The sequence below is a fragment of the Miniopterus schreibersii genome (genome assembly GCF_964146895.1).
Source record: "Miniopterus schreibersii genome assembly, chromosome: 1".
In the NCBI taxonomy this organism is placed as follows: domain Eukaryota; kingdom Metazoa; phylum Chordata; class Mammalia; order Chiroptera; family Miniopteridae; genus Miniopterus; species Miniopterus schreibersii.
Window position 1 is genome coordinate 183,024,801 of NC_138101.1, and position 24,943 is coordinate 183,049,743.

Here is a 24,943-nt window from a genome sequence, read left to right on the forward strand (position 1 = left end):
GAACTGGTAGAGGGGATGTAAGGTCAGGAGATTCTGTGTGAGAAACAGGAGGAAGCCTCTGAGGGTGACGGGTAGGTGGCAGTTCCAGAGAGGAGAGGGAGAAGGTTAGAGAGTTTGGGGACCTAGAACTCACTAGGTCTAACCTCTGGATCTCCTTGTGTGTGGTCTTTGTTTCTTCTACTGACCCCCAAATCTTGCCTGCCTGCTTCCCTTTTAACTGCTGACGCTCAGGGTTTCCCAGTGAACAGACCAGCCCCATGGGTTTTTTTCTTTTTGACTCAGCTGCTCCTAACACAGGCGAATAGCCCTAAGGACTTTTAACTTCTGTAAGTGAAAGAGCTCATCCGAGGCCCTCCAGAACTTTTCATTTTTCACTTGGACCTGGAAGAGCAAATATCAGCTTATGGGTGCTTTGGGTGGTTTGGGGGTGTCTACAAGGAGCTGAAATAAAATGCATAAGCATTCCAGATGTAGGTAACCACGGTGAAGCTTGTGGGAAAGGGAGGAGCCCTATGTTCCTGTCTCTCCTCTTTGCTTCTGTGGCAGCCTCGAAATGAGAGTGGAAAGGAGAGGGTAGGGACCAACCTCAGCTTGGTGGTGTGGGGTTGGGCGGGGCTGGAGTATGAGACAGTGATCCTTGCATCACTGCTGGCCTGTGTTCTCAAGAGATGTCCCCACCAGCAGTGTAGGGACCTAAGGCTCTGCCAGACTCTCCAGTGGTGCTCACCCTACCTTCCTCTTTACCCACTAGCCACTGTTTCCCTAACTTCTCTGGGGAGCTATAAAAAGCCCAAGCTCTCAGGCTGTATCCAAGACTTACTGAACCGTACGCTCCAACCGAAGGGCCTGGAAGCTGGATGGTTAAGAAGTTTGTCAAACACTGCTTGACTTCCCCTTTGTCTTGTGGGTCTGTAAAGGCTCCTAGGACAGCATAAGCCCCTTTCTGCCTCAGGATCATTATACTTCTCTGTGAAAAGCTCTGCTCTCGGCTAAGCTGCTTCTCATAACCTCACGACTCTGCTGAAATATGACTTCCTCAGAGAGGCCATCCTTGACGACTCTCCTCGCCATCTAAATCGGGTTCCCCTTTTTCATTCTCTCATAGCGACGTGGACTTTTTTCCTTAACATTTATCACACAATTTATCTCTTATGTATTTGTTTAATGTCTACCTCCTCACGAGTACTGAGCACAGGGAATGCTTAATAAATACTTTTTGTGTGAATGAACTAATGGAAAAATAGTGCTAGGAGAGGGGTCCTAAGGGCTGAATCGGATACTGCTGAAAAAATAAAGAACTGAGCATATGAAAACTTGAATCTCCTATGAAAACTTTTTACACATCAACTAAAATCAAGGTAGATGCTACCGACAAGTAAGTGTATTTATGAGAGCGTTGGGTCAGATTATTTTTTAAAATATTTATTAAATACCTAATGCAGACAAAATGTAATATGGATACAACTGTGTATGACTGATACAGTCTCTACATTCTAGCAAGGATAACAGATATTATGCAACCAGTTATACAATTTCATAATTATAATTTTAATAAAAAAGAGTTACAGCCCTAGTCGGTTTGGCTTCTGTAAGTGAAAGAGCTCATCCAAGGACTAAAGGGTCTCGGGTTCGAATCCAGCCAAGGGCACATACCTCAGTTGCAGGCTCAATCCCTGGCCCTGGTCGGGGCACATGTAGGAGGCAACCAATCAATATTTCTCTCTCATATCGACGTTTCTCTCTCTCTCTCCCCCCTTCCACTCTCTCTGAAAAGCAATGGAAAAAATATCCTCGGGTGAAAATTTAAAAAAAGAATTACCTGAAATGGTCTCTAGGGCATCGAGCTAGTCATAGACTTTCTCAGACATGGCTGGGAATCCAACATACTCTGTCCCATATCTGGTCAAAGTTGGCATAGGAGGAAGTGCCTCTGTGTAATGGTTTCTCAGCCTCAGCACCATTGACATCCTGGGCTATATAATTCTTTGTCTGAGGGCACTTTCCAGCGCCCTGTAGGAGATGTTTAGTACCATTCCTTGCCTCTACCCATTAGATGGCCAGTAGCCCCCACAGTTATGACAGCCAGATGTCTGTTATGCAGTGGTGGAATGAGGCAGCAAAACCTGTCCCTCCTCGTTCCTCCAGTTGGGAACCACGGCTTTACATGAAACCTAGTGGTTTTTTTAAATGTCTTTTTTTCCTTATGATTTAACCAAGTCAATACCAGGAACTTAATTTGTCCATTCAATAAACAAATGCTTTTTGAGTGCTTATTAGGTGCCAGGCCCTGCTCTAGGCACTGAAGACACAGTGGTTAGAGCCTGTGCTTTCTTGAAGTTACATTCTAGTAGAGAGAGACGGACAATACATTTTAAAATATGTAATATTTCAGAAGGAGGGCATAGGTTGGTCATGTAAAATATGTAATATTTCCTAAGAAGAAAAGAGGTTGGCCCTCTCTGATAAGAAGACGTTTCCACACAGTCTTGAAAGAAACAAGAGGGTGAACCGCAGGAGAGGGACACCAAGAGCAAGGAGCAGGCCGTGGGAGGGCCTGCACTTGGCCTTGCCTTTCTATCTACACGTCTAACTAAGCTGCTTGTGTTTCAGAGGGTCCGCCACGGAAGGGCAGCTGAACGGACTCCAGAGCAGCCTTAACTGTGCAGCATTTGTGCCCATCACCAGCTCCTCAGGTTAGTGGGCACAGCAGCTGTCCTGCCGCGAGGGAGGGTGCTGGGCTTGGCACATTCCCTCTTCTGCCTCCGGAGAGAGCTCCAGTTCAAAGAATAAAGCATCGAGGCTTCCAGGCTTTCTGTGCATTGGCAGTGCGTGTTTGGGGGGGGGGAGGGGGAGGGTTTTTTGTTTGTTTTGTTACATCCTTCCTTAAAATGATATTGACAACTTGAGATTGAATGGTTTTCTGGATAGTTTGGGATAGTTGAAATTTCCCAGTCCAGTAGCATCCTATCAGATTTGCAGCGCTTAGTAAAAAACGCCTGTATTTGATTGGTGTCTCACTGTTTATATAGTTTTTCCACATGTAGTATCTTTCACTAGTCCTCACAAGTTGGATCATCTTGTCTACCCACCCCAGATGAGAAAACTGAGGCTCAAAAGTTGAGGGGCTGGAGCAGATTACATGGGTGTATAGCTAGAGCTCTGGTTTTTGATCTGAGGCCTGTCAGGCTAATGTTATGGTCTCTTGCCAGGTAGGTACTGAGCAAAGCCTCTCAATGTAGGAGCCTACATATTAGTGAAGCAGCCTTGGTTCCTGGAGTTTTCTATGAGTAATAATTCATAAAAAATGCACTAAGTAACCAGGAAAGTGAAAGAAAAATCACTTGAATTCAATTCAGATATTTATTATTGGTCACCTACTATGGAAAAAGTAACATTGTGGGCACTAAGGTACATACACGGTGAACAAAACGGTCCCTGCTGCCAGGACCTTACAGACTGGGCGAGAGAATAGCCAGCAGAGAGCATGCCCAAGGGCAGTGAAACCCAGGGACTGGAATAATAATAGGCAGTGCTGGCAGAGCATTTGCTGTGTCAGGCACAGTTCTGATTGCTTTGCATGTAATAACTTATTTGTTCGCAAGACAGACATGTAGTATAGCAACTGTGTTCCCCATTTTACGGCAGAAGAAATAAAGGAGTGAAAGGAGATCTAGGAAGAGGGAACCATGTGTGCAAAGGCTGTGTTCTGGAAGCTCTTGTGTGGCTGGGGACTAGGGCATGAGTAGAGAGTGTCATGAGAAAGGGCAGGTAGCAGGGCCAGTTGATGGGCGGAGTTGAGAGCTCGGTCCTGAGAGCAGTAGGGAGCCATCAAGGAATGTGTACATGGGAGGCAGGTTGGTGGTTGACATAATGCACCTTAAAATGATTACAAGATCTCTGAGAAGCCGAGTTTCTTTGACTGTATCATGGGGATAATTACATATATCTCATAGGCTTACTATGAGGATTACAGGAAGCAATATATAGAGAAAGGTTCTATAACTACACCCAGATAAGGTAATAATATAAAATGTATAAAGATTTTATTATGCACTTGAAATCTTAGAACCTGAATTCAAGAAATATTTGATGGATATCAACTTGCCCCACCCTCGGGGGGGAAAAATGATCAGAACATGGTAATTATTTTTAAGGAAATACAGTTTCTGCCTGGAACTGTTAGAGTCTAAGAAGTAGATAGTTAAGAGAATCATGATCTAGTGGGAAGGATATCCATTAGGTACAGCTGTTAGAGCCCCTGCAGCTCTTCAAATTTACTGAAGCTGGAGAGGGTTAGAAAGCCTAGGAGATCCAGGAACCTGGCCTATTTCATCTGCATGTCTAATTGATAAATTAAGTGCTGAATTAACTCTTTACATGCACTCTGGCTGAGGAATTTGGAAATTTGACGAGCCAGGAGGGTCAAACTTTCATCATCTCAATCATGAATTTATATTTACCCACTATTGAAGTTACTTAGATTTTGTAGTGTTCATACTAAATTTGGTTATCAGCATAAAACCACAGAGCGAAGGGAAGTTATACTTCTCCCTGGATTCTAATATCTGCCTTTCCCTCTCTTCTACTTCAGATAAGCACTTTCTTCTGCTCACCTTGTTTAGTTGGCCTGCTGTTTATTGCTCTTGTTACCAGATGACTCTTGGCCTCTACAGTCCCTTGAATTTGTTTCTTTTCTATGACTTTTCCAATGTTCCTGATCTTTAAAGAAACATTGATGTACCTGATATAATAGATTTAGGCATTTTCCATACTTCCCAGTAAACATTTTACCTTAGTAGTATAACAGTAGTAACCCTCCCTGTTAGAGTTACTTACACAGCTAATAACTACATGGCACTTCATTGTTTCAACTGCAAATCATGTGTTTTTCTTTATCATGTGTAGACTTACAAGGGGATCAGAAGGGTGTCGTATAGAAAGGACGTTGGGTTGTTATTAGAAACATTTTTCTTTAAATCTACAAGAAGGGAGAACAGCCCCATAACAAGTCAAAAAGTTTGCACATCTCTTAGAGTTGGGAAGTCTGTGCCAACACGGGAATCGCTAAACTGGTCTTGAAGGTATTTAACCCGTTTGATCCAGTTAACTCAGTTGGTTAAACATGGTTATTAATGAGCCCAGGAGTATAGCAAAAGTCCATTTCCTGGTCCCCTGGCCCTTCCCCAAGTCTGGCCAACCAGGCCACAAAGCTGAGTGGCTTTGTTCTCAGTCTGAATGAGATAGTAGTTCAGCTCAGAGCACTGTTGAAAACAGATGGTGGCATAGTGACGTTTTTATTATGACCATTAAGTGAGGTAGTGAATGTGAAAGCTCCTAGCAGAGTGCCTGGAATGTTCCATGAATGGTATTTTTCCTTGACTTTCTTACCTCAGGCTATATATTCTGTATATCCAGGCTATGGTAGGGAAGGTATAGAGTCAGCAGATTTGGAAATTTGAGAAGGAAGCTGTAGTGAAGGCCTTTGGCTCAAAGCCAACACCATCAGCCTTCCTTCTTTATAACCATGGAGTTCTTGAGTTCTGGAGTGGCGATTGCGAACTAAAATAGCAGAGACAGATTAGATAACTCACATTTCTCTCGTGCTGACTTGATAGTGTCAGCTACCATTATTGTAGGGGTCTGAAGCCACACCAGCTGCCCTCATCGCTGCCCCTTCGTTTCTGCCTGAGCCTCTCCTGTCCTGGAGCCGATCTCTACCCTCTCCACACCCGCTTCATCTTCTTTTTTAAGCCCTGAGTGGTCTGTAGTTGGTCGAAGAAACCTTACCACCTTTGGAAAACCAATGATGGGTTCTGTTTACAAGAAGCGAGAAGCATTGTCCTTATTGAATCTCTGTTATTTTGGGCCCTGGTAAAATGCGCTTTAGCTTTGTGCTCTCTGCGTGGGGATGCGGCACCGGTGCATCAGTGTGCCTGCCTGCATGCCTGCCTCACTGTCTCAGTGAGACAAGAGAAAGGAACTGATTTTACCCAGTGAAGCTGAAACCCTAAGGATCTAGCAATCGCTTTAACTTCCAAGTGAAATTATGTGCCTGGCAGCTTTCAGTGGAATGAGCTATTTTCACAATCAGATTCTTATTTTTTTCACCATGCATTCTGTAGTGGATATCTATTCATTGGATATCTTCTCTGCAGTATAGCAGATTAAAAATAAAAATAAATAAAGCTCTTGAGATGCTCGCCAGAAGGATGAGAATTTGGGTTGGTTACCCACTCTTACGCTGTTGGAAAACAAAAGAGCATGGATTTGGTGTGTGGTAGGAAGCGGGATGGCAGCATCTGGGAGAACAGCGGTGCCCTTAATCCTGGTTTTAGATTTGACCCCTTGTCCTTTTAGCAAGATCAAGTAAAGTGTTAAGTAGGGGTGTTTTTTACATTTTTCAGGATCTTTGGAAGCTCCCCAAGTTATTTTCGCCAGATCCAAACCCTTGCCCACACAATCTGGAGCCCTTGCTACAGTTATAGGACAGAGAAAATCAAAGTCGGTGAAGTCAGGGCCAATTTAAGGTAACAGTAAGAGCATACTTTTTATTCTAACTTGCTGACTTTATGCTACAGCAAGAGACTCAATAGATATCAAAAGAAGTAATATTTTCTCAAAATGACAAGGAAATTGGGATTTTATAAAACCAAAGCTCAGAAGGACTCTATAAAACTATGGGTCAAAGTTAAGCTACAACTATCTTGCTTCTGTAATGGCCTACCAGTAGGTGGCGCTGTGGCAGTAATAAATGTCCTTGCTTTTACAGAGGCTTTTGTTTAAAAATATGGGGACATCAAGGCCAATCAAAGAAAGACACTAAAGCCATAATTGAGTTACAAGTAAAATGTAACAGAGTAAACTGAACAGCATAATATTTGAAGGTCAAATTGCAGTGCCAAGATTGATTATTAGTGAAGGCTGTTAGACTAGAAATTGGTAATTACGACCTGGACTTTCAGATAATGGGAGGCAAAAAAGGACCAATTTTTTTGAAAATTTTAAAAATTTTTAGATTTTGGATGAGGTCAATTAATTAATTTTGATTTATTCTGAGTTATTTAAGATAAACATGTGCCCTAATTGGCAGCAAAATAAACTATAAGCCCCATCCAAAAAAAAGCTTCTGCACGGAAGGATTGGCCTGACTTGATCTTATGAGGCTGTATCCACACTTCACTAGCACTGCTCTCAGTATTTGTTCCCAGCTGTGGCCTTCAAAACTTTCCAGAAAAGTCTGTGACACCGCAAGGTTTTGATGAGTGCTTTCCTCTTTGCTCTGCCCTACACTCTGAAGCATTAATGGCACACCTGCTATGATCTTAAGACTCTTCTTACCTCTGGGGGATATTTATAAACTTATTTGAGAGGCATTATTCATCAAAATACCCCAGGGGAGCCAAAGAGGGGGGGAAATTATTCACCCACCACAGGGTTCATTTACATTGGATCAGAAAGCTTCAAATATCTTTCCCCAGCCCATCTAAACTCTTTCCAAAAAGGAATGAGAGGAGAGAAGGGAACACCAAATCCATGGCTTGGTCACCTACCAAAATGTACCAGCGAGACTGAAAACAGCCAGAATTCTATTGGTAATACTCAGCCAGTAGTGCTTTAATTCTGATTCTGAGCAGCCTATTCAATGATAAACAGCTAAGGAAATACAGAAAACTGAAGCAAGAAGATCAGGACTTCCTTCCGGAGACTGGCAGCCAGAAGAATGAATGTGACATCAAGCTCCAAACCAAACTGCTGGCCTGCCAAGAAGTACTAATGTCCATCCATTTCCAGGACTGTGAGACTTGGACCTGCCACACTTGTAGTATCACTTTCCCTGAACCTATTTCATTAGTATCCCTACAGTCCACCCAGAACGTTACATGGCAAAACAGGATCATCTGCAAAGAAGCCTTGGTAAAGAGCCTCTCCTTCAACACTTAAATCTCTGTTGCAGGCACAGCCCCACTGAGCCTGAGCTGTGTACATAAGCCAGGGATGGGTGATGCTGGGCTTTCTGATTAGCTGAAGGGGTGACACCACGGTTCCATGTGTGTATGGAGTCAAAAGACAGAGTGGGTCATAGTGCCTCGGAAGTCCAGCCTCCCATGGCACAGCATAACTGCTGGGGGGCTCCAGCGGCAGACCCACCAGCTTGGCAGATGGCACGTGGCAGTGGGCTGCCTCTTCTTGAGCAGGGGAATGAGGTAGTTTACAAAGTGAGGGGCAGACCGCAGAGTGTACAGGCCATCACCTGGGTGCACACTTCCTTTCTGTATAAATACATTGTAGACTAAATCACTGCTCCGGCAAAGGCCCCTTCAACCATGGTTACAAATGAAAGTCATCACCAGCTGTAACAAGTCCTAAACCTCTTTCTATATGGGTTTAGGGAGACCGCCAGGTTAGCGTAGGGGGTTCCAAGTGTGTTTGCAACTAAGAAAACATCAGTTGTCCATATCAAAGAAGGAGGGAGCTATGCTGAAGGATACTGGGGTCTAAAGACCCCTAATGAGCTGCCCCTGGCAAGTGTCATATTTTAATCTGTACATTGTTCTGTGCCTTCTTAGATTCTGTATTGTCTGTTTGAAACCCATGCATCACAGGGCCAATTATGTTTTCTGGATTCTTTGGCATTTGACGGGGGGGGGGGGGGGGGGGGGGGGCGGATATTGCAGACCCAGGGAGGCTGTTCCTCCCAGACCTAGCTAATTCCTACAGAAAATATAACAGCTTGCCCAGGAGCATGCCTTTCATATGCAGACCAACTAATTCCCAACTTTATATTCCAGCCACCTCCTTAAGAACTCTCACAGGGTAAGCCCAAATTTCCCTTACCCTAAATCACTCCAGGGCCAAGTACCAAGCAACCAGAGGCCTATAGCCCAAAGCCCACCAGAATATTCAGACTAGCCAGTCCTAAGCTGTTTACCCTGTCCTGCCTTGCCTTTCCCAAGGAAACCCCAAATAAGGCCCTGGCCCAGACATTCCCCTCACCCCTGCCTCTGTCTCCTGACCACACTGGTGTTTTTCCCTGTGACCCTGCATGGCATGCCATGACCCCCTCCCAGGGACCTGTGACCAAAATCAGCTTCTCCCTGCCAACCCTCGTTCTCATCTCCTGTGACCGACAGACTTCACCATACCACACCCAACATTCATAGGAAGGATATATTTCATTTGCAGTATAAGGAACCAGGAAAAAATCTGTATCAGTCAGGTTTGTATCACCTAGTTCCAAGCAACTGCTCACAGTGCTTCCTTCATTATAGGCTGTGTCACACCAGTGATGTTTAACAGTGTTTGTTGTGCCAGCCTCAACCTGGCTGCGGCCACACATGAAGGATATAGATCCCTCTACATGGCAAAATCGCCTGGCTGCCAGCCATTGAAATTTCATGCTTTCCTGTCCTGAGGCCTCTTTCATTTAGTAACTGCTTCTGCAGTCAGGAACAAACTGAGCATAGCTGAGCAACCTGGTTGGGAGTGGGGGAGGGAACAACTGGCTTTCAGCTTGGGGAGACCGAGGGGGTTACTTCCAAGAACCCACCTAAAGGGAGTTCATTTGCCCTAAAGAAAACCAGGGAACTCTATTTCTGAAATGAGTTAAGAAATGGACTACTGAGAAAGATAACATCTGAAAACTGATATTGTCTCTTGCTGAGCTGGCAAAGTCCCAGGAGAGGAGTGATGATTCTTCAATTGTTAACAATTACTACTTTGTTATAGAGACAAGGGAAGTGCTGTGCCCCTTTCTCAAATTACATTTCTATTACAGTGGCACACACACCTCCTGGAAAAAATTCCTAGCAGCCTAGATTGTTAGCGTTGTACCTGCCACTGCGTCTTACAGCAGCTTCGTCCTGTTCTGTGTCGTATCCATTTGCTTTGGGTAGGAAAAGATCCTGTTTATTCTTGTAGCCCTGAACCGGGCAAGTAACCAGCATAGCATTGCTTTACTCTGTGAGTCTTATCACCGCAAGTTATCGTGTGTACTCTGCGGTTTTTCATCCCATTTGCTGCTAGTTTCAATGAGATGCTTGTTATAAGCACATACCTTTGTTTGGCCATCCCTGTATCCTCAGGACATAATTGCTCCTAAAAGTTCTAAAGAAAGAAAGCGACATGCTAAGCCATGCCTGACTTTGGAAAAAGCGAGTTCCGCACATGGAAATGTTTACAACTCCACTCTCCTGATCTGTAGAATTTGAACTGGGACCCAGAGAGTGTGGGTGTGTGACTGCAGGGCATGGAGAAAGATGACTTAATATTGCCCTGTTGGCGTGATTGACTTTGATATTTATCCTTTATACTTTCTAATTATGCTTGTACAGAGGAAGACTCAGGTTCTCTTAAGCCCTCAAAATGAAGAGCTTCACTAGTCAAAACAGCAGCCTGTTTCACTCTTTGTTCATCTTTCAAACGTGCAAGTATTTCCACTTAGGGCTTCCATAGGTATTGGGGGCCCACCAGGTTGACTAGTTATCTGGTATCAGAGAGGAACAGCTTGAATGTGAAGGATGTCCCTTCAGCTGCATCAATAAAGCACAGCATGTATCCCCAGTGAAAAATGGAGAGATAATTTGGAAAGCCAACCTGGTTGTAAGAATGAGCTGAAGAAAAAAAGCTGGTGAGAAGTTGCTATGCTAGTGTTGTTTGTTTGTTGTTATTAGGTAGAGGAATCACTTGTTTTTCTATCTTTTTAAGGAATCACTCGTTTTTATATCTGTTTGAGGAATCACTTGTTTTTATGTTTGTTGGACTGAAAAGTGACTTTGAGGTTTTTCTCCCTTCCATTCACTTCTCATTTGCTCCTTACAGACATTAAGACAGGTGACAAGCTGAATGAAGATACTTTGGAACTTGACAAAGGTTTTTTTTAACTTATTATGGCTGAGCTGTAAAATTTATTAGGTAATGAATTGTTTGTAGTTTTTAATCAGATATTGGAATATGAATGTTATAAAAACACAAGCAACTCTATCTTAAAAATATGACTCCTCTCAGGCCTTCTGTTTTATATTTTTTCATCCTTATTGCTAGTCTCAAATATAAATCACCATCATGCTTATGCACATATACTTACCCTCCTCTTTTTATGCAGAGAATCCTAGTTGTCCCAAACATCCTTTGTTATCAAGAAGCGACACCCTCGGGTTAGCTGTTAAGCAAAGTTATTGTTCATAAACACAGGGAAGAAACTATGTCAAGAACCAGACCTCATGAAAACCTGCAGCCTTGCTGGGATAATTAGTACCTCCAGTGGCTAAGCAGCAAGTCTGTTAGTCCCTCCCTCTGACAAGGTCACATGTTGTCTCCTGAGTAGCTGGCTTCCGTTGTCCTCCAGGTTAACAGCTCTGCCATACTCATAACTTGACCTCTCTCTCTGTGATTGTTTCTCTCCACCTTTGCATTCAGCTTTGAAAAGACCAAAACAGAATACTTTGCAGTCATTCATCCAGCCAAGTGCCACTGGCATGCAAAGCGAAGGAAGGCTGCTGCCTTTGGACGTGGCAGCCTGCTACTGTGTGGTTTAATTATGTGATTCAAAACTGCTGACCTATGCACTTCTGGCAGTTTTCTGCAGGTGGGATTGTAGCTAGCATAAAGTCTTCAAGTACAAAACCATGTGCAATAAAACAGTAAAATATAAAGAGAAAATCAGGGCCAAAAACCAAGATACTTCAAATTTTTCAAATATAAGGCCAAATAAAATTACTATAATTGAGTTTAAATTTGGTTCTAAGTCTCCTAATAGGCAGGACAAAAAGGGAAGCATGATAAACCAGAGTATATAGTTCTTATTTTTAAAAAAGAACTACTATGGAGCAAAGTTCAGTTTTCCCCCAGCTCTTACTCTATAAGAAGTATGTTCCACACTTTACATAGACGACACTGAATGAAGTAGTAGTGCCCTTGACAAGCCAGCGTAGAGCGGGGTTCACGGCTACTTCATGCATGTCCTACACAAAGGCAGCACATCATCACAGTGCAAGTCAGTGAGGACAGTTTTGTGAGGACAGAACTAATGTATCCAAGTCCTCGGTGGTCCAACATAATCCAAGGGTAAGCTATTGATTGTGTAGAGGAACAGATGGCTTGCCCGTGTCTTAGTCCTAAATGTCACTGCTCCCAGCTGACTGTTTGCCCAGAGCTCATTGTGCTCTCAGGCATGGGCCCGGGTGCCTAGCCTTCTGTGTTACTTGTTGAAGATGCCTCTGTATGCTTTGGAAAGCGGGTGCCAGAGGCCATCTCTTGTGAAAGCTGTGGAAGCGAAGCATATTCCCGCCCCATCATATGGCATGTTTGTTCTTATTTCTTTTTATTTCCTGCTGAGGCACCACCTGTCTGCCTCCTCTTGCCCCCTTCCTCCCCAGTATGGCCAGTTCCACTTGTCCTCTTCTCCCTTCCAGCCTCACCCCCAGTCTAATTTAGATGCTTTCGACTGTGCTCCAGTGGAATGCTGCGATCCACTTATCTACTGTGGCATTTGCGACACTCTAGTGTCTATAGATTACCTGACTGTTCCCTCACTGGGCTGCGGGTTCCTGGAAGACCAGGATGAGGTCTGATCTGACTGAAATTCCAGTCCGGAGAGCTTCATTCCAGAACCTGCTGAACTGTTTCCTCAATATCAAAACTCCAGCCCCTCATGGTGATTTCATTTTCCCTGCTTCCCTTCATGGAGCTAAGTGGCTGGTGACCAGGCTGTCCCTCCAGGACCTGCCCGAAGTGTCTGGGGTATCTCCAGGGGGCGTCCTGACTGTGGGGGCGCGTGCCGGTGAGGCTGGCTCACCTTTAATCCAGCCATTTAGCTTCCCCTCTTCTGCATGAGGTCGGACCCGAGAAGGTGAACGTAGGGATCAAGGTTTGCCTTCTGCCTCCTCCGTTTCCGCGGATGGGGGCTTATCTTTCCCACGCCTCTGAAATGCTCTGCCCGGGCAGCAGTTCCGCTTGGCACAGGGAACTTGGATGGGAACAGAGCCTCCTGCAGCAGAGGGTGGAGCTGAGCGTCAGAGGTAGGAGGGCTTGGGACTTATCCCTGGATTAGTTAGGAGAACATTCCCTGTAGGTAACAGAAACTCGGAAACTCAGTGGCTTGCGTGAGCAAAGGGTTTATTTTTCTTGCATGTCAAGAAGTTTGGAGACAGGCAGTCCAGGGCTAGTGCAGCTCTGCAGAGACATAACTGAGAAGCCAGGCTTCTCTCTTCTGCCTACTGACCCTAAAGCATTGGCTTTCATCTCTTTGGTCATAGGGCGGTTCGTGTTCCTACAGGCATTGTGTCCGTGTTCCAGACAAGAAGGGCCTGGGGAGGACGGGCAAAGACAGATTCCTGCTATATCTGTCCACTTTAAAAAAAGCTTTTTTGGAAGCCTGGCTGTTCCAACTAATTCATTATTGACCAGCCCTGGATCCCAAGCTCACTTCTTTCTAGCAAAAGGGAGTCTGGAGAGGTAGTCTTTTGGCTGGGCACATCGCCTCCCCATCCAAATAAAGGAGGAAATGTGAAGTGAATGTCGAGAAACATCTGTTTCTGTCACAACAGTTTTCTTTCCAGAGTTTCCTCACCTGATGGATGGAGTCCATCCCCTTTCTACAACCCCTCTCCACCAGCGTCTTGGCCGCTGCAAATAGAAAAGCCACTCCTTGACCCTTGTTTGCCAGACCTAGCTCTTACTGCAGGGGGGTGGGTACCTGTTTGATGGAGGTTTCAGAAACACGAGAGTCCCCATTTTCCAGCAAGAAAGGTCACTACAAGTGAGGAGGGTAGAAGAAATGAGCCACAGAGGAAAGAAAGAATACTACAATGGGTTTATTGGTTAAAATGAAAAGTTTGCTCTAAGTATAGTACATGTTTGATACTCCACATTCATCTGCGCGAGTTATTTACTGTTTGCTCCTGATAGTCCCGTAGCAGAATGATTATGTGTGCTCAAGCTACCAGATGAACCTTTTTGTAAGTTTAATTTTAGTATAATACCACATTCTGTTCACATATGTTGTCTTCCTAAGATTTCGCTCACACCATAGCTACTTTAAAAAAGGAGAGAGGTTATTAATGATCCCTGTTTCTTTTAAAGAAAAGCTTCCTTGTCCTCAGGTCTTTGCTGAGATTCTCTGAAAAGAATAGAACTGGAGCCTGGTCGGAGTGAGTCCGAGAATTTTAAGCAGCATTTAAAACTAACAATGAATATAAAGCTAAAGTAATCGAGACGGTGCAGTATAGGATAGATCCATAGGATAGAATTGAGAGTCCACAAATAAGTCCATAGATGTATGGCCAGTTGCCTTTCAACAAAGGTGCGAAGACTGTTCAATGAGGAAAAAGTAGTCTTCAACTTGTGATTGAAGAGACTGGTGGTGCTGGAACAGTTGGTTATCCACATGCAAAAGAATGAAGTTGGACACCCCTACCTCACACTGCATACAAAAATTAACTCAAAATTGATAAAAAGTCTAACTCTAAGGGTTAAACTATAAAGTTCCTAATAGAAAACATTAGGAGTAAATCTTTATGTTGTGAGGAACGAGACCAAAAAGCACAGACAACAACAAAAAATTAAACAGGATGGACTTCATTAAAATTTAAAAATTATGGGCGCCAAAGGAACCATCAAGAAAGTGAAAAGACAATCCATAGAATAGAAGAAAATATTTGCAAATCGTGTCTAGCAAGGGACGTACACCCAGAATTTGCACAGATCTCGTACAGCTCAACAGTAAAAAGACAGAAAACCCAATTTTAAAATGAGCAGAGTTTGAGTAGCTATTTCTCCAAAGAAGATATACAAATGGCCAATTAGCCTGAAAAGATGCATCATTAGGCATTAGGGAAATGAAACACACACACACACAAAACCACACACACAGTGAGATGCCATTTACCCACTAGATGGCTGTAATCAAAAGGCAAGTAACAAGTGCTGGTGAGGATATGGAGAAATTAGAACTCTAGTGCATTGCTGGTGGGAATGTAAAATGGTGCAACTGATTTGGAAAAAGAGTTTGGCAGTTTTTAAATAGTTAAACATAGAGTTACCATATGACCCAGCAATGAAACGCCTAAATATATATTCAGGAAAAATAAAGATGTGTTCACAGCAGCATTACTCAATAGCCAAACTGTGAAGACAGCCTAAATGTCTGTCATATGATGAATAGATAAACAAAATATGATGTATACATACAATGGAATATTATTCAGCCATGAAAAGTGAAGTATTGAACATGCTACAACACAGATGAACCTTGAAAATGTAATGCTGAGTAAAGCCAGTCCCAGAAGAGCGTGCATTACATGATTCTATTTATGTGAAGTGTCTGGAATAGGCAAATCCATGGGGACAGGAAGTAGATTAGTGCTGCCCGGGCTAGGGTGGGAGGAGGGGCAATGGAGGGTGACTGCTAATAGACATAGCATTTCTTTTTGGGGTAATGAAAGTGTTCTAAAACTAGGTTGTGGTGATGGTGACACAACTCTGTGAATACACTAAGGACCACTGAGCTATATACTTAAAACAGTTGAATTTTATTAGTGTGTGGTTTATATCTCAAACCTTAAAAAAGTTATTAGTTGATATCTTAAAAAGTAAAAAATAAAACAAAAAGCCTCAGTGTAAGCAGCCAAATTATATTTACCTCTTAGAAAGCCAAATTCTTCAATAAATACTGATTCAGTGCCTCCTATACATTAATTCAACAAATATTTGACTGTCTCCTTTGTGCTCTGGGGGGCTGTAAGGTCCTAGGCGGAGAGATGCCCATGCCCAGCTTTGCCTCTACTTTTTTTTTTCCTTTTTTTGAATATATCTTTATTTATTTCAGAGAGAGGAGGGAGACAGAGAGAGAGAGAAAGAGAGAGAGACATCAGTGATGAGAGAGTCATTGATCGGCTGCCTCCTGCATGCACCCTGCTGGGGATGGAGCCCGCAACCCAGGCATGTGCCCTGACCAGGAATCAAACCAAGATCTCCTGGTTCATAGGCAGATGCTCAACCGCTGAGCCACGCCAGCCGGCTGCCTCCAGTGTTTTACACTTCCAAGTAAGGTGGTATGCCTGGAGGCAGCAGCTGTCCCTGGGCTCTTTGCTCCCTGTTTGGAAAGGTGTCGGGCTCCAGGGTATTTCGGTTGCTTTAGTCAGCACAGAGCAAGGAGGACCTTGACTATAGTTTCAGAGCCTTAAGCTTCACCTCGTGCTCCAAATCCAAGACAGAGCAGCTGAGAATGGGGCTGGCTGTGGCACCAATTGCTTCTCTCCCATTGTTAATCCCTTTCATTCTGCCGTCCGCAAGCACCCCTCCCTCTGCACTGTCCTGTTGCCCACTTGTGATACAACTGAACAAGTGGTTTGAGCTTTGAAAGGTGATTCTTAGAGACACCTCAAGTGACCTGGTCCCTGGCTTGCCAGGATGCTCTTTTTTTTTTTTAAACCCTCACCCGAGGATATTTTTTCCACTGCTTTTCAGAGAGAGTGGAAGGGAGAGAGAGAAACATCGATGTGAGAGAGATGCATTGATTGGTTGCCTCCTGCACCCAACCCAGCCGGGGCCTGGGATCAAGCCTGCAACCGAGGTACACACCCTTGGCCGGAATCAAACCCGGGACCCTTCAGTCTCAGGACCCTTCAGTCACAGGGTGATGCTTTAACCACTGAGCAAAACCGGCTGGCTCTGTCAGGGTGCTCTTGATGTTCATTTCCATGGGCAGCAGAGATCTCCTCTTGGTTAATTACGCTTTCCAGTCAAGCCCGGCGTTAAAAGGAGGTAACTGCCACTGACTCCCCCAGAGATCCCGGCCTCGTTGCCGGGGTCATTAGGAGAGCAGCATTTCATTGCCAAGTACAGACAGTGGGAAACCTCTAGTCCTTCTTGGCTCTTAAGAAGAGTTCATGCTCCAGCACTTGAGTTATTAAATCCCTTTAAAGCATGCAACAGCTGGCTTTGTGATGATTATACATATTATACACTGTATTTCTGCTTTGCTCTGTCATTACCTGGTCAAGATGTTATAGTTTATTTAAACATTCATCCATCTCTTTTACAAATCCTGGACTTTCTGCCCCCACCCCCCGAAAAGTGGGTCACTTTACAGTCTGTAAGTACTCTTTTCAGAGAGCCCAGAATTAAGTTAATTCTAATTTCTCCCTCTCCCCAGATTGATGGATTTATCAGCGTCCCAAGATGCTCATTACATTTACAGGAGAGCTTCCTAACAGCATGTGGAGGGAGAAATTCAGCTGGTTACTGGGAGGCAGCAGTGTGTGGTAGGCCTTAACCTGCCATTACTGCCATCCCAGCTGCCACTCCCATGCTCCTGTGTTTGCAGAGCATAAGGAAAGCCTCTTCTCCCCTCCTGGGCTCTCCCCTCGCTGCTGTAGGAAGGGGAGTAGCAGGAAATGGAGTCTGCCCCGGTCATGGGGTTTTTGAAAGAAACAAAGCTTGATCTGATGAAGAGCAGGTTAATCCTGCTATTTCATTTCCCTTTCAGAAAGGGTGGGGGCAGGATTGTGATATGAAGTATTTGGTTTCACATCTGTTCCAGGAACGATCCTCGACATAAATCCATTTTTCTTTTAAGCACCCTAAAGCATCCCAGGAGCTCCTTCTCCTGGGTACCCTCCCCGCCCCCACAGTTGATTTCAGGGCCACAGAGCAGCTGACAGCCTCCCAGAAAGATCATCTTGTCATTGCTACAGAGGAAGGGAATCTCTAAGTCTTGAAGTCAGGATTTCTGAGCATCAACGGTGTCAATTCTGTGCTCTGCTCTCCTTGAAAGGTTTAGATAAAAAGTCAGTGACGTGCCAGCAGTGTGGTATAATGAAAAGAGGGAGGACCCAGTTAAAAAGTAACAGGAACTGGCTCTCATGTCTGCTTTGCTAATATTTGTATGATCTTGGGCAAGTCCCCAAACCTCTATGGGCTCAGGGCCCTCATTTGTAAAATTCAGGTAACGGTTCCCAAAGTGCATTCTATAAAATACAATTCTTCACAGTCAGATAAATCTGAGAAATGCTATTTACTTTATGGTGTTTCTTAAAGAGCCATATATTAGTATATTAAAGGCTCTGAGGAGTGTTTCAATGAACAAACTTGTTTTCAACCCAGCATTTCTCGAATTTGTCTAACCCGGAACTGTTTTTCCAGTTATGCTGATTAACAGTCTTGACACTGTGAGACCTGAAGCTCATCTCCAAAATGCTACAAATCTGAAGCCTGTCACGTGCCATGTTTACCAACCTCGATTTAAAGTAACACTGTTTTCAAATCTCATTCATGGGGGAAAAAAAACAAAAAAATTTATATGTGGCAAGGTGACCTCTAGTTTTAAAAACTGAACATAGGAGCCAGAGCAATTACTCAGACCCACCCAGGCTCGTAACTGGAGTTTTGAAAAGTTTTTCTGGAACTCCTGTTTCTGCTCCCACCTTCCAGAAGTTTAGTGTTCTCGTGTGGCCTTTGGGGGTGTGGTAGGAATTTTCTGTAAATAACTAATTATACTCAGCATTCTGAGCATGTACGTATATATGTGTATATACATATATATGTGTGTGTGTGTGTGTGTATGTATATATATATATGCGCTTCTAGATAAATGCAGATAGATCTTAGAGTTAGATCCCAAGAACTTTGATTTAGATTAGCCTTGCAATTTTTAAATTTTCATAAAAGGGAAGTTATTAAGTATCCTTTTAGGGAAAATAACAAAACCTTTCAAACATATTAGATGGTTTGCCCTTGGGACACTAACTATATAAATGTAGTTACAAAAAGAAACACTTTTCAGTGAGTGGCATTTGAAAGTCCTTCGAATAGATTCATCTCTTTCTAGTCCATGATGTAATTTTATCACGCCCATCTTACCAAAATGAACTATATATTTTTCTTAGAAGAATTAGGCTTATTGTATATAAGACTTTAGTTCTTTACAGTAGAATTCCTTAAAATAGTGTTTTATTAAAACTATTAAACACTCACTTTTGCAAGTAAAAAAAGTAAAACTCCCCCATAGATGGTTTCAGCATGTAAGAGTTAAGCCAAGTGCCTATAATGTTCATTAGAAATGAAGAGGGAGGGCTGCTGGGAGGGGCTGAGAGCTCAGTGGTGCTGCTGTGGTCAACCAGCTCCCTTCTCCCGTGTGGCTGCATTTCAGACTGCCTCGGGCTGCCTGGGCTCTGAGCAAACCCCTTGCAGCTGTGCCCGGCGCCTTTGTGTCACCCAGGCAGGGTTTCATGAAATGGATCTGATGCTCCTATGCCTGTGTTGTTCATTCCTGCATACTGGAACTGTGCCCAGGAAGGTGAGGGGCCAGCAGGTTGGCCCTCACTCCCCAGCTGTCCCTTTCTCCTAGTGTCACTCAGGATATAAATACATTGATTCATTCAGTCTCTTTCTTATTAAACCAAAATGTTGCCAGAAGATACTACCAGGGCCTCTCTGATCAGTTGGAAAGACCTTAGGGACAAATCTGAGAGGCACAACTTTTAAAGTCTTTGCATTTAGGTAATTTTTCAGTTAAGTTTTCAATTTTGTTTCTCCTGTTCACCTCAGACTTTGGAGGGCGAAAAACCGTTCCGTTTATACGAGCACATTGTTTTAAGTCATGATGAAGTTGCGTTTTCTCAGTGGGAAAGGCCACGCTCAGAGGCCAGTGAGATTTTACATCCATTTCCTTCAGAGAGCTAATGGGCAGGAGCGCTGGTCTGCAGCGTGGTTGCTGCTTATCGCACCAGGCCTCTTACTGTTGGCAGATGCACAGTTCGTGTGTAGTTGGAAGTCTTTTGCTCCCCATAGGAAACACTGCTAACGATCATTTTCCACATCAGTCAATCGAATCTTTACCCAGCAGCTCCCGTGTAAATATTTACATGGCAGAATGCTGGGAACTCAGGTCATGTGAGGATTTGTAAGATGTGGTCTCTACACTTAAAAGGGTGTAGTACAGTAGAGGAAATGAGTGAGTCATGCAAGACAGTGTCCCCTCACCCCCCAAAAGAGAGAGAGAAACACTGACTTTTAGATAGTTTAGGAAAACCTGTCCACCACTGCTCTTGGGGACCTCAAGCCTCCCAGTGAGCATGGAGTGTGGATGTGCTGGCCCCTCAGTAGTTCTCCGTGTCTGGGTGCTTCCTGTAATGTATTTCACCTTGGCGATGTCGATCACGGCGTTTAAAAATATCTTTATTCACTGTGTTAAAGTAACACAAGCCAGTCACTTTAACCTGGTGCTAATGGAAGAAAAGCAGGCTAGGAGAAAAGATGGGTCTGTTGGACTCTGATAGTTGCCAAACTAGTATAATGTAGTTACAGGTGCTTTAAGAGTTTTAAGAGTAATTCTCATATTTTATGTTTGTGTTGCTCATTGACTTTAGAACTAATCTAATATGGTGGAACTTCATTTATTTGATAAACATCAAGTGAGTGTATAAATAAACAGTATGATCCATAGACATTTGACCAAACAAAAAAGGAAGAATTTCCAGGCCAGGACATCAAAGCCAAAAGGAGAAAGTGGGTTAGTATCAATGACTGGTTTTTCAAAGTCTGAGAAAGAGAGAGAGAGAGGGAGAGCGAGCAAGCGTGGCTGTGATCCTGGCCCCCTAAGCAGGGAGGGGGAAGTGCCGTCACATTATTGTCCTGGGCACCTTTCCTTCCCTTATGGCCCCAGCGGTGGGTCACCAGGCAAGAGTGGGACTGAAGCCGCTCGGGACCAGAAGGACAGCACCATGTAAGGGGTAATAGGTAAATCCCAAGGTGGAAAGTCCAGTGGGAGGCCCTTCATGTGTAGATGGGACCCCAAGGGCTGTATTCTCCATATAAAGGTCAGCAGTAGTAATCCCTCCCCCTCCCCCTCCCCCTTACCTCCACAGCCTCTGGCACTGCAAAAAGATGACCTGTCTTGAACCTTGGTGCCCAGTGAGATGGTGTAGGGCACTCTCCCCTGATCGTTCGTAACTACAAGCTGGCCCCCATGTGAAATAAATCCAAGAAAGTAAAATAAAGAAAAATAAATAATAATAAAGATAAACAAGGAAATGAATGAAAAAGAAAAGACGCGCCCAGTCAAGAGGAATGCACAGGAATGTTATACATGCCTCAGATTAAACAGATGGTAGGAAGATGCTGTGAATAACTTTATTCTGTACATTTTTAAATTTTGGTGAGGTGCATACAATTTTAGTATTTAACTTACAAAAATTTACTCAAGGACAAACATAAAATCCAAATATTCCTTTAGTTATTAGGAAATTGAATCAAGAACCAAAATCTTTGTACTGCTACATCACCAGGCTCTTATGGTTTTGCTGGGCACGCAAGGATCAGATATACCAATCTTCTACACTCTATTCCAGACAGAGGACAAGAGGGAACACTGCCCAGCTCTTACTGTCCTAAACCAAAACCGAACAAGGACGGTCTCCCACAAAAGTTCAGAAGTTACCAGATCTTAGTAACTGTGGCTATAAGTGCAAAAAATTCTGAATAAATCCTTAGCAAACTGAGTCCAGCAATCTTAAAGTATAGAATACATCATGACCAAGTTAGGTTTATCCCAGAGATTCAAGGATTGTTTAATATTTAAAAATTGACTAATATAATTTACTGCAGTAACAGATAAAAGGGGAAGAATCATAGACTCCTCTCAGTGGATACAGAATGAGCGTTTGAAAAAATTCAGTAACTTCATGACTTAAAAAACAGCAGCCCAGCTAACTAAGCATAGAAGGGGACCTAATGATAAAGTATCTCTACAAAAAGCCAACAGTAACCATCGTACTTGAATTGGGAAAGTGTGAAAGCAATCCCTTGAAGATGGGAGCCGGACAAAGGAGACCATCACTTGCACTGCGTGTCAGACCAGGAGTCAAGTCAGTAAAGTAAAGCAAGGAAAGGAAATGACAGGAGTCGGAAAGGAAGGAGCAGATCTATCATTATTCTCAGGTCATGTATTTTTCTGGTTGGAGACCCAGAAAGAATGTTCAAATAAATTATTAGCTTCAGAAGAGAGTTTCCAAAATAAATTACATTTCTATACATCATCAACAAACAGGGAGAGAGTGTGATTATAGAAAGATACCTTTTGTATCAAAGGTATCCCCTTCAAAATATGTATTGTACCTAGGGGAAATTCTAACAAAAGATTCATTAAGACCTATTATTTTAAAATATTATAAAAACTTTAAAAAATACACAAATTAATGGAGAGATATACATGTTCAGTGTTTGGTCAAGATGTCAGTTCTCCCCAAAATTGATCTATCAATTTGAGAGGGCATTGGTATATTTTTTTAACTTGACAAGCTGATTCTAAAATTTACACAGGAGAGAAAAGGGCCAAGAATAACCCTGTATTCCTAATGAGTGGGAATGAGAGATAGGGGGCTTGTCTTACCAGATACCAGGAGCTCTTATCAAGATTCCATGAAGCTAAAGTAATCAAGAGAGCGTGGTGTTGGCACAGAATAGAGACCCCTAAAGCTGGTCTCCTGTATGGAAACAGTATAACAGAGAGGAGGAAAGGATGGGCTTTTCAGTAAGTGAGGCAGGGACAGTTATGCAGGAAAAATGAAATCAGATCTGTGCTTCACATCGTACACAAATCCAGGCTGGATTAAAGACTGAAATATGAAAGGTGAAAGTGTCCATCATTTATTAAGACATTATAGGGCAATAGCATGTGACCATGGTGTAAGGGAAGGATTTTTAAAATTAGACCCCAAAGCCCTGGCTGGTGTGGCTCAGTTGATTGGAGCATCATCCTGTACACTGAAAGGTTGCGGGTTCAATCTCTGGTCAGAGCTCATGTGGGAGGCAACTGATCAATATTTCACTCTCACACCAATGTTTCTCTCTCTCCCTCTCCCTTTCTCTCTCAAATCAGTAAAAGCGTGTCCTCAGGGGAGGAATATTAAAAAAAGACCCCAAAAATACAGACTTGTGCCCTGGCCAGTGTGGGTCAGTTGGTTGGGTGTCATTCTGAGCATCAAAGAGTTGCTGGTTCGGTTCCCGGTCAGGACACATGCCTGGGTTGTGGGCTCCATCCCCCATGGGGGGCGTGCAGGAGGCAGCCCATTGATGCTGCATTCTCACATCAATGTTTCTCTCTCCCTCCCCCTTCCTCTCTCTCTAAACATCAATAAACTATTCTTTAAGAAAAGTAATTTTAAAATAGTACAGACTTATAAAGATGGAAGTTGATAGATTGGACTTTGTTCAAATTAAGAACTCAGACTAGTTCTGAGATATCATAAAGATATGGGGGGGGGGGGTCCTTAAATCCCTATCCATGAAAGGTACGTTCTGGAGTGTGTATGGGTGAGATGATCTATCATCTTGGGTATACTTTGAGTGTGCCAGGAAAAAACCTGGTGAGAGAGACGGAACAAGGTAGATTGTTGATATTATCGAAGGTAGATGGAAGTGTCCTGTGTTGTTCTATTTTCTGTGTACATTTGAAGTTTTTATTTGAAAAGTTTTTTAAAAGAAGCCATTTTTGTGGTGACTATCCTGGATTTTCTGGAAGTCTTAACACTTTTAAAACCATTTTCTGAAAAGGTAACTTGTTAAATGTATAACTAAATGTAATCTAATTTTTATCTCTGAATATGACTTTACTTGTAATTAATAAATCTGGAGCAACCTTTCTTAAAAAGAAAGCAACCATGAAGAGAGTAGAGAGCCAGGTCACAAACTGGGTGAATGTGTTTGTAACATAGAACCAAGAAATTGTACCCAAGATATTAAGCAAAGAACTTTAAAAGTCAATAAGCAGTTTTGTAGAGATAAATCAAAAGGGTAAGCAGCGAAGGGAAAAGTAGACAAAATGGACATAATCAAAATTTTTACATTCTGTGCTTCAAAGTGTTATCATAATTAGCTAGTTATTAATATTAATAATAGGAAAAGAGCAAAGGAGAGGCCAGGCACCGTCATTCGGTCATTCTGGCAGCTTCACCGGGAAGCTACAGCTTCGCACTCCCCAGGGGATCCCTGTCCACTCCCCGAAGGTCACTGGGGGAAGGAGGGAGATGGTGCGTGCAGTTAAGTCAGGTGACATGGGAAAGGTGCTTGCCTGTCAGTCTAACCTGAGAAAAAGATAGTTGGCTAGGGGGGTAGAGCCACTGTAATCTCATGAAATCCTGAAGGGTTAATTGGTTAAGCTCCTGTTTATAATCCCCAGACAAAGAGTTCTCTCGCCCCCTTGCCCTCTCTCTCTTGCCCCCTTGCCTGCCCTTTCTCCTGCCCTGTCACCTCCACTCGCCCATGTGCAGCTGCATGGCCATGCAGACCCCACAAGCAGTGGACTTCAGCTGGGAACACCAACCTAGCCAGATGCTGGACTGGACTGGACTGGACTTTAATATGAAGCGGAGACTCTGGGCAATGGCTTTAAGCCTAGCCATGCTGAAGACCAGATTGGACTTTTTCCATGGAAAGACAGAGGGAGATGGGGCCTTGGAAGGAACCCCCTTAATTTTACATCATCAATAAAACTTTCCACGGTACCTCATCCTCCTGTAAGGACCTCAGGAAATTCTTTTCCCAGCGGTACCCCAAGAACTCCATTTCCACTGGTGACAGGTGGGAGCACAGAAGGCACTCCACCGATAACGAAAGGACACCATCAAGAACATGAAATGGCAGCCCATAGAATGGGAGAAAATATTTGATAAATGACTTGTATCTCGACTATATAGGGAAGTCTTACAACTCAATAATAAAAAAGACAGCTCTGTTTTTTAAGTGGGCAAAGTATCTGAACAAAGAAGATATACAATGCCAATAAGCATATGAATAGGTTCTCAACATCATTAGCCACTGGGGAAATGCAAATCAAAACCATAGCAGAATACCACTTCCTGTCCACCAGCGTGGCTGTAACAGCAGACTCACTAACAAGTGCTGATGAGGGTGTGGAGAAACTGGAACCTTCATCCATTGCCGATGG

The 24,943-nt window shown here is 43.4% G+C and overlaps 1 protein-coding gene across 4 annotated transcripts in view; it reads left to right on the forward strand.

Annotated features, from left to right (window-relative positions):
- TTLL5 (tubulin tyrosine ligase like 5) overlaps positions 1 to 24,943 on the forward strand; it is a gene marked incomplete at its 3' end in the record, with an annotated part of 215,860 nt that overhangs the window by 188,759 nt on the left and 2,158 nt on the right. For 3 of the 4 annotated variants that reach the window (XM_081147080.1, XM_081147081.1, XM_081147084.1), the window contains one exon: positions 2,611 to 2,693. The exons of the other annotated variant lie outside the window; for it this stretch is intronic. In XM_081147080.1, the coding sequence (XP_081003206.1) occupies positions 2,611 to 2,693 (83 nt within the window). The remainder of the gene's footprint in view (positions 1 to 2,610; positions 2,694 to 24,943) is intronic. 4 annotated transcript variants of the gene reach the window in all.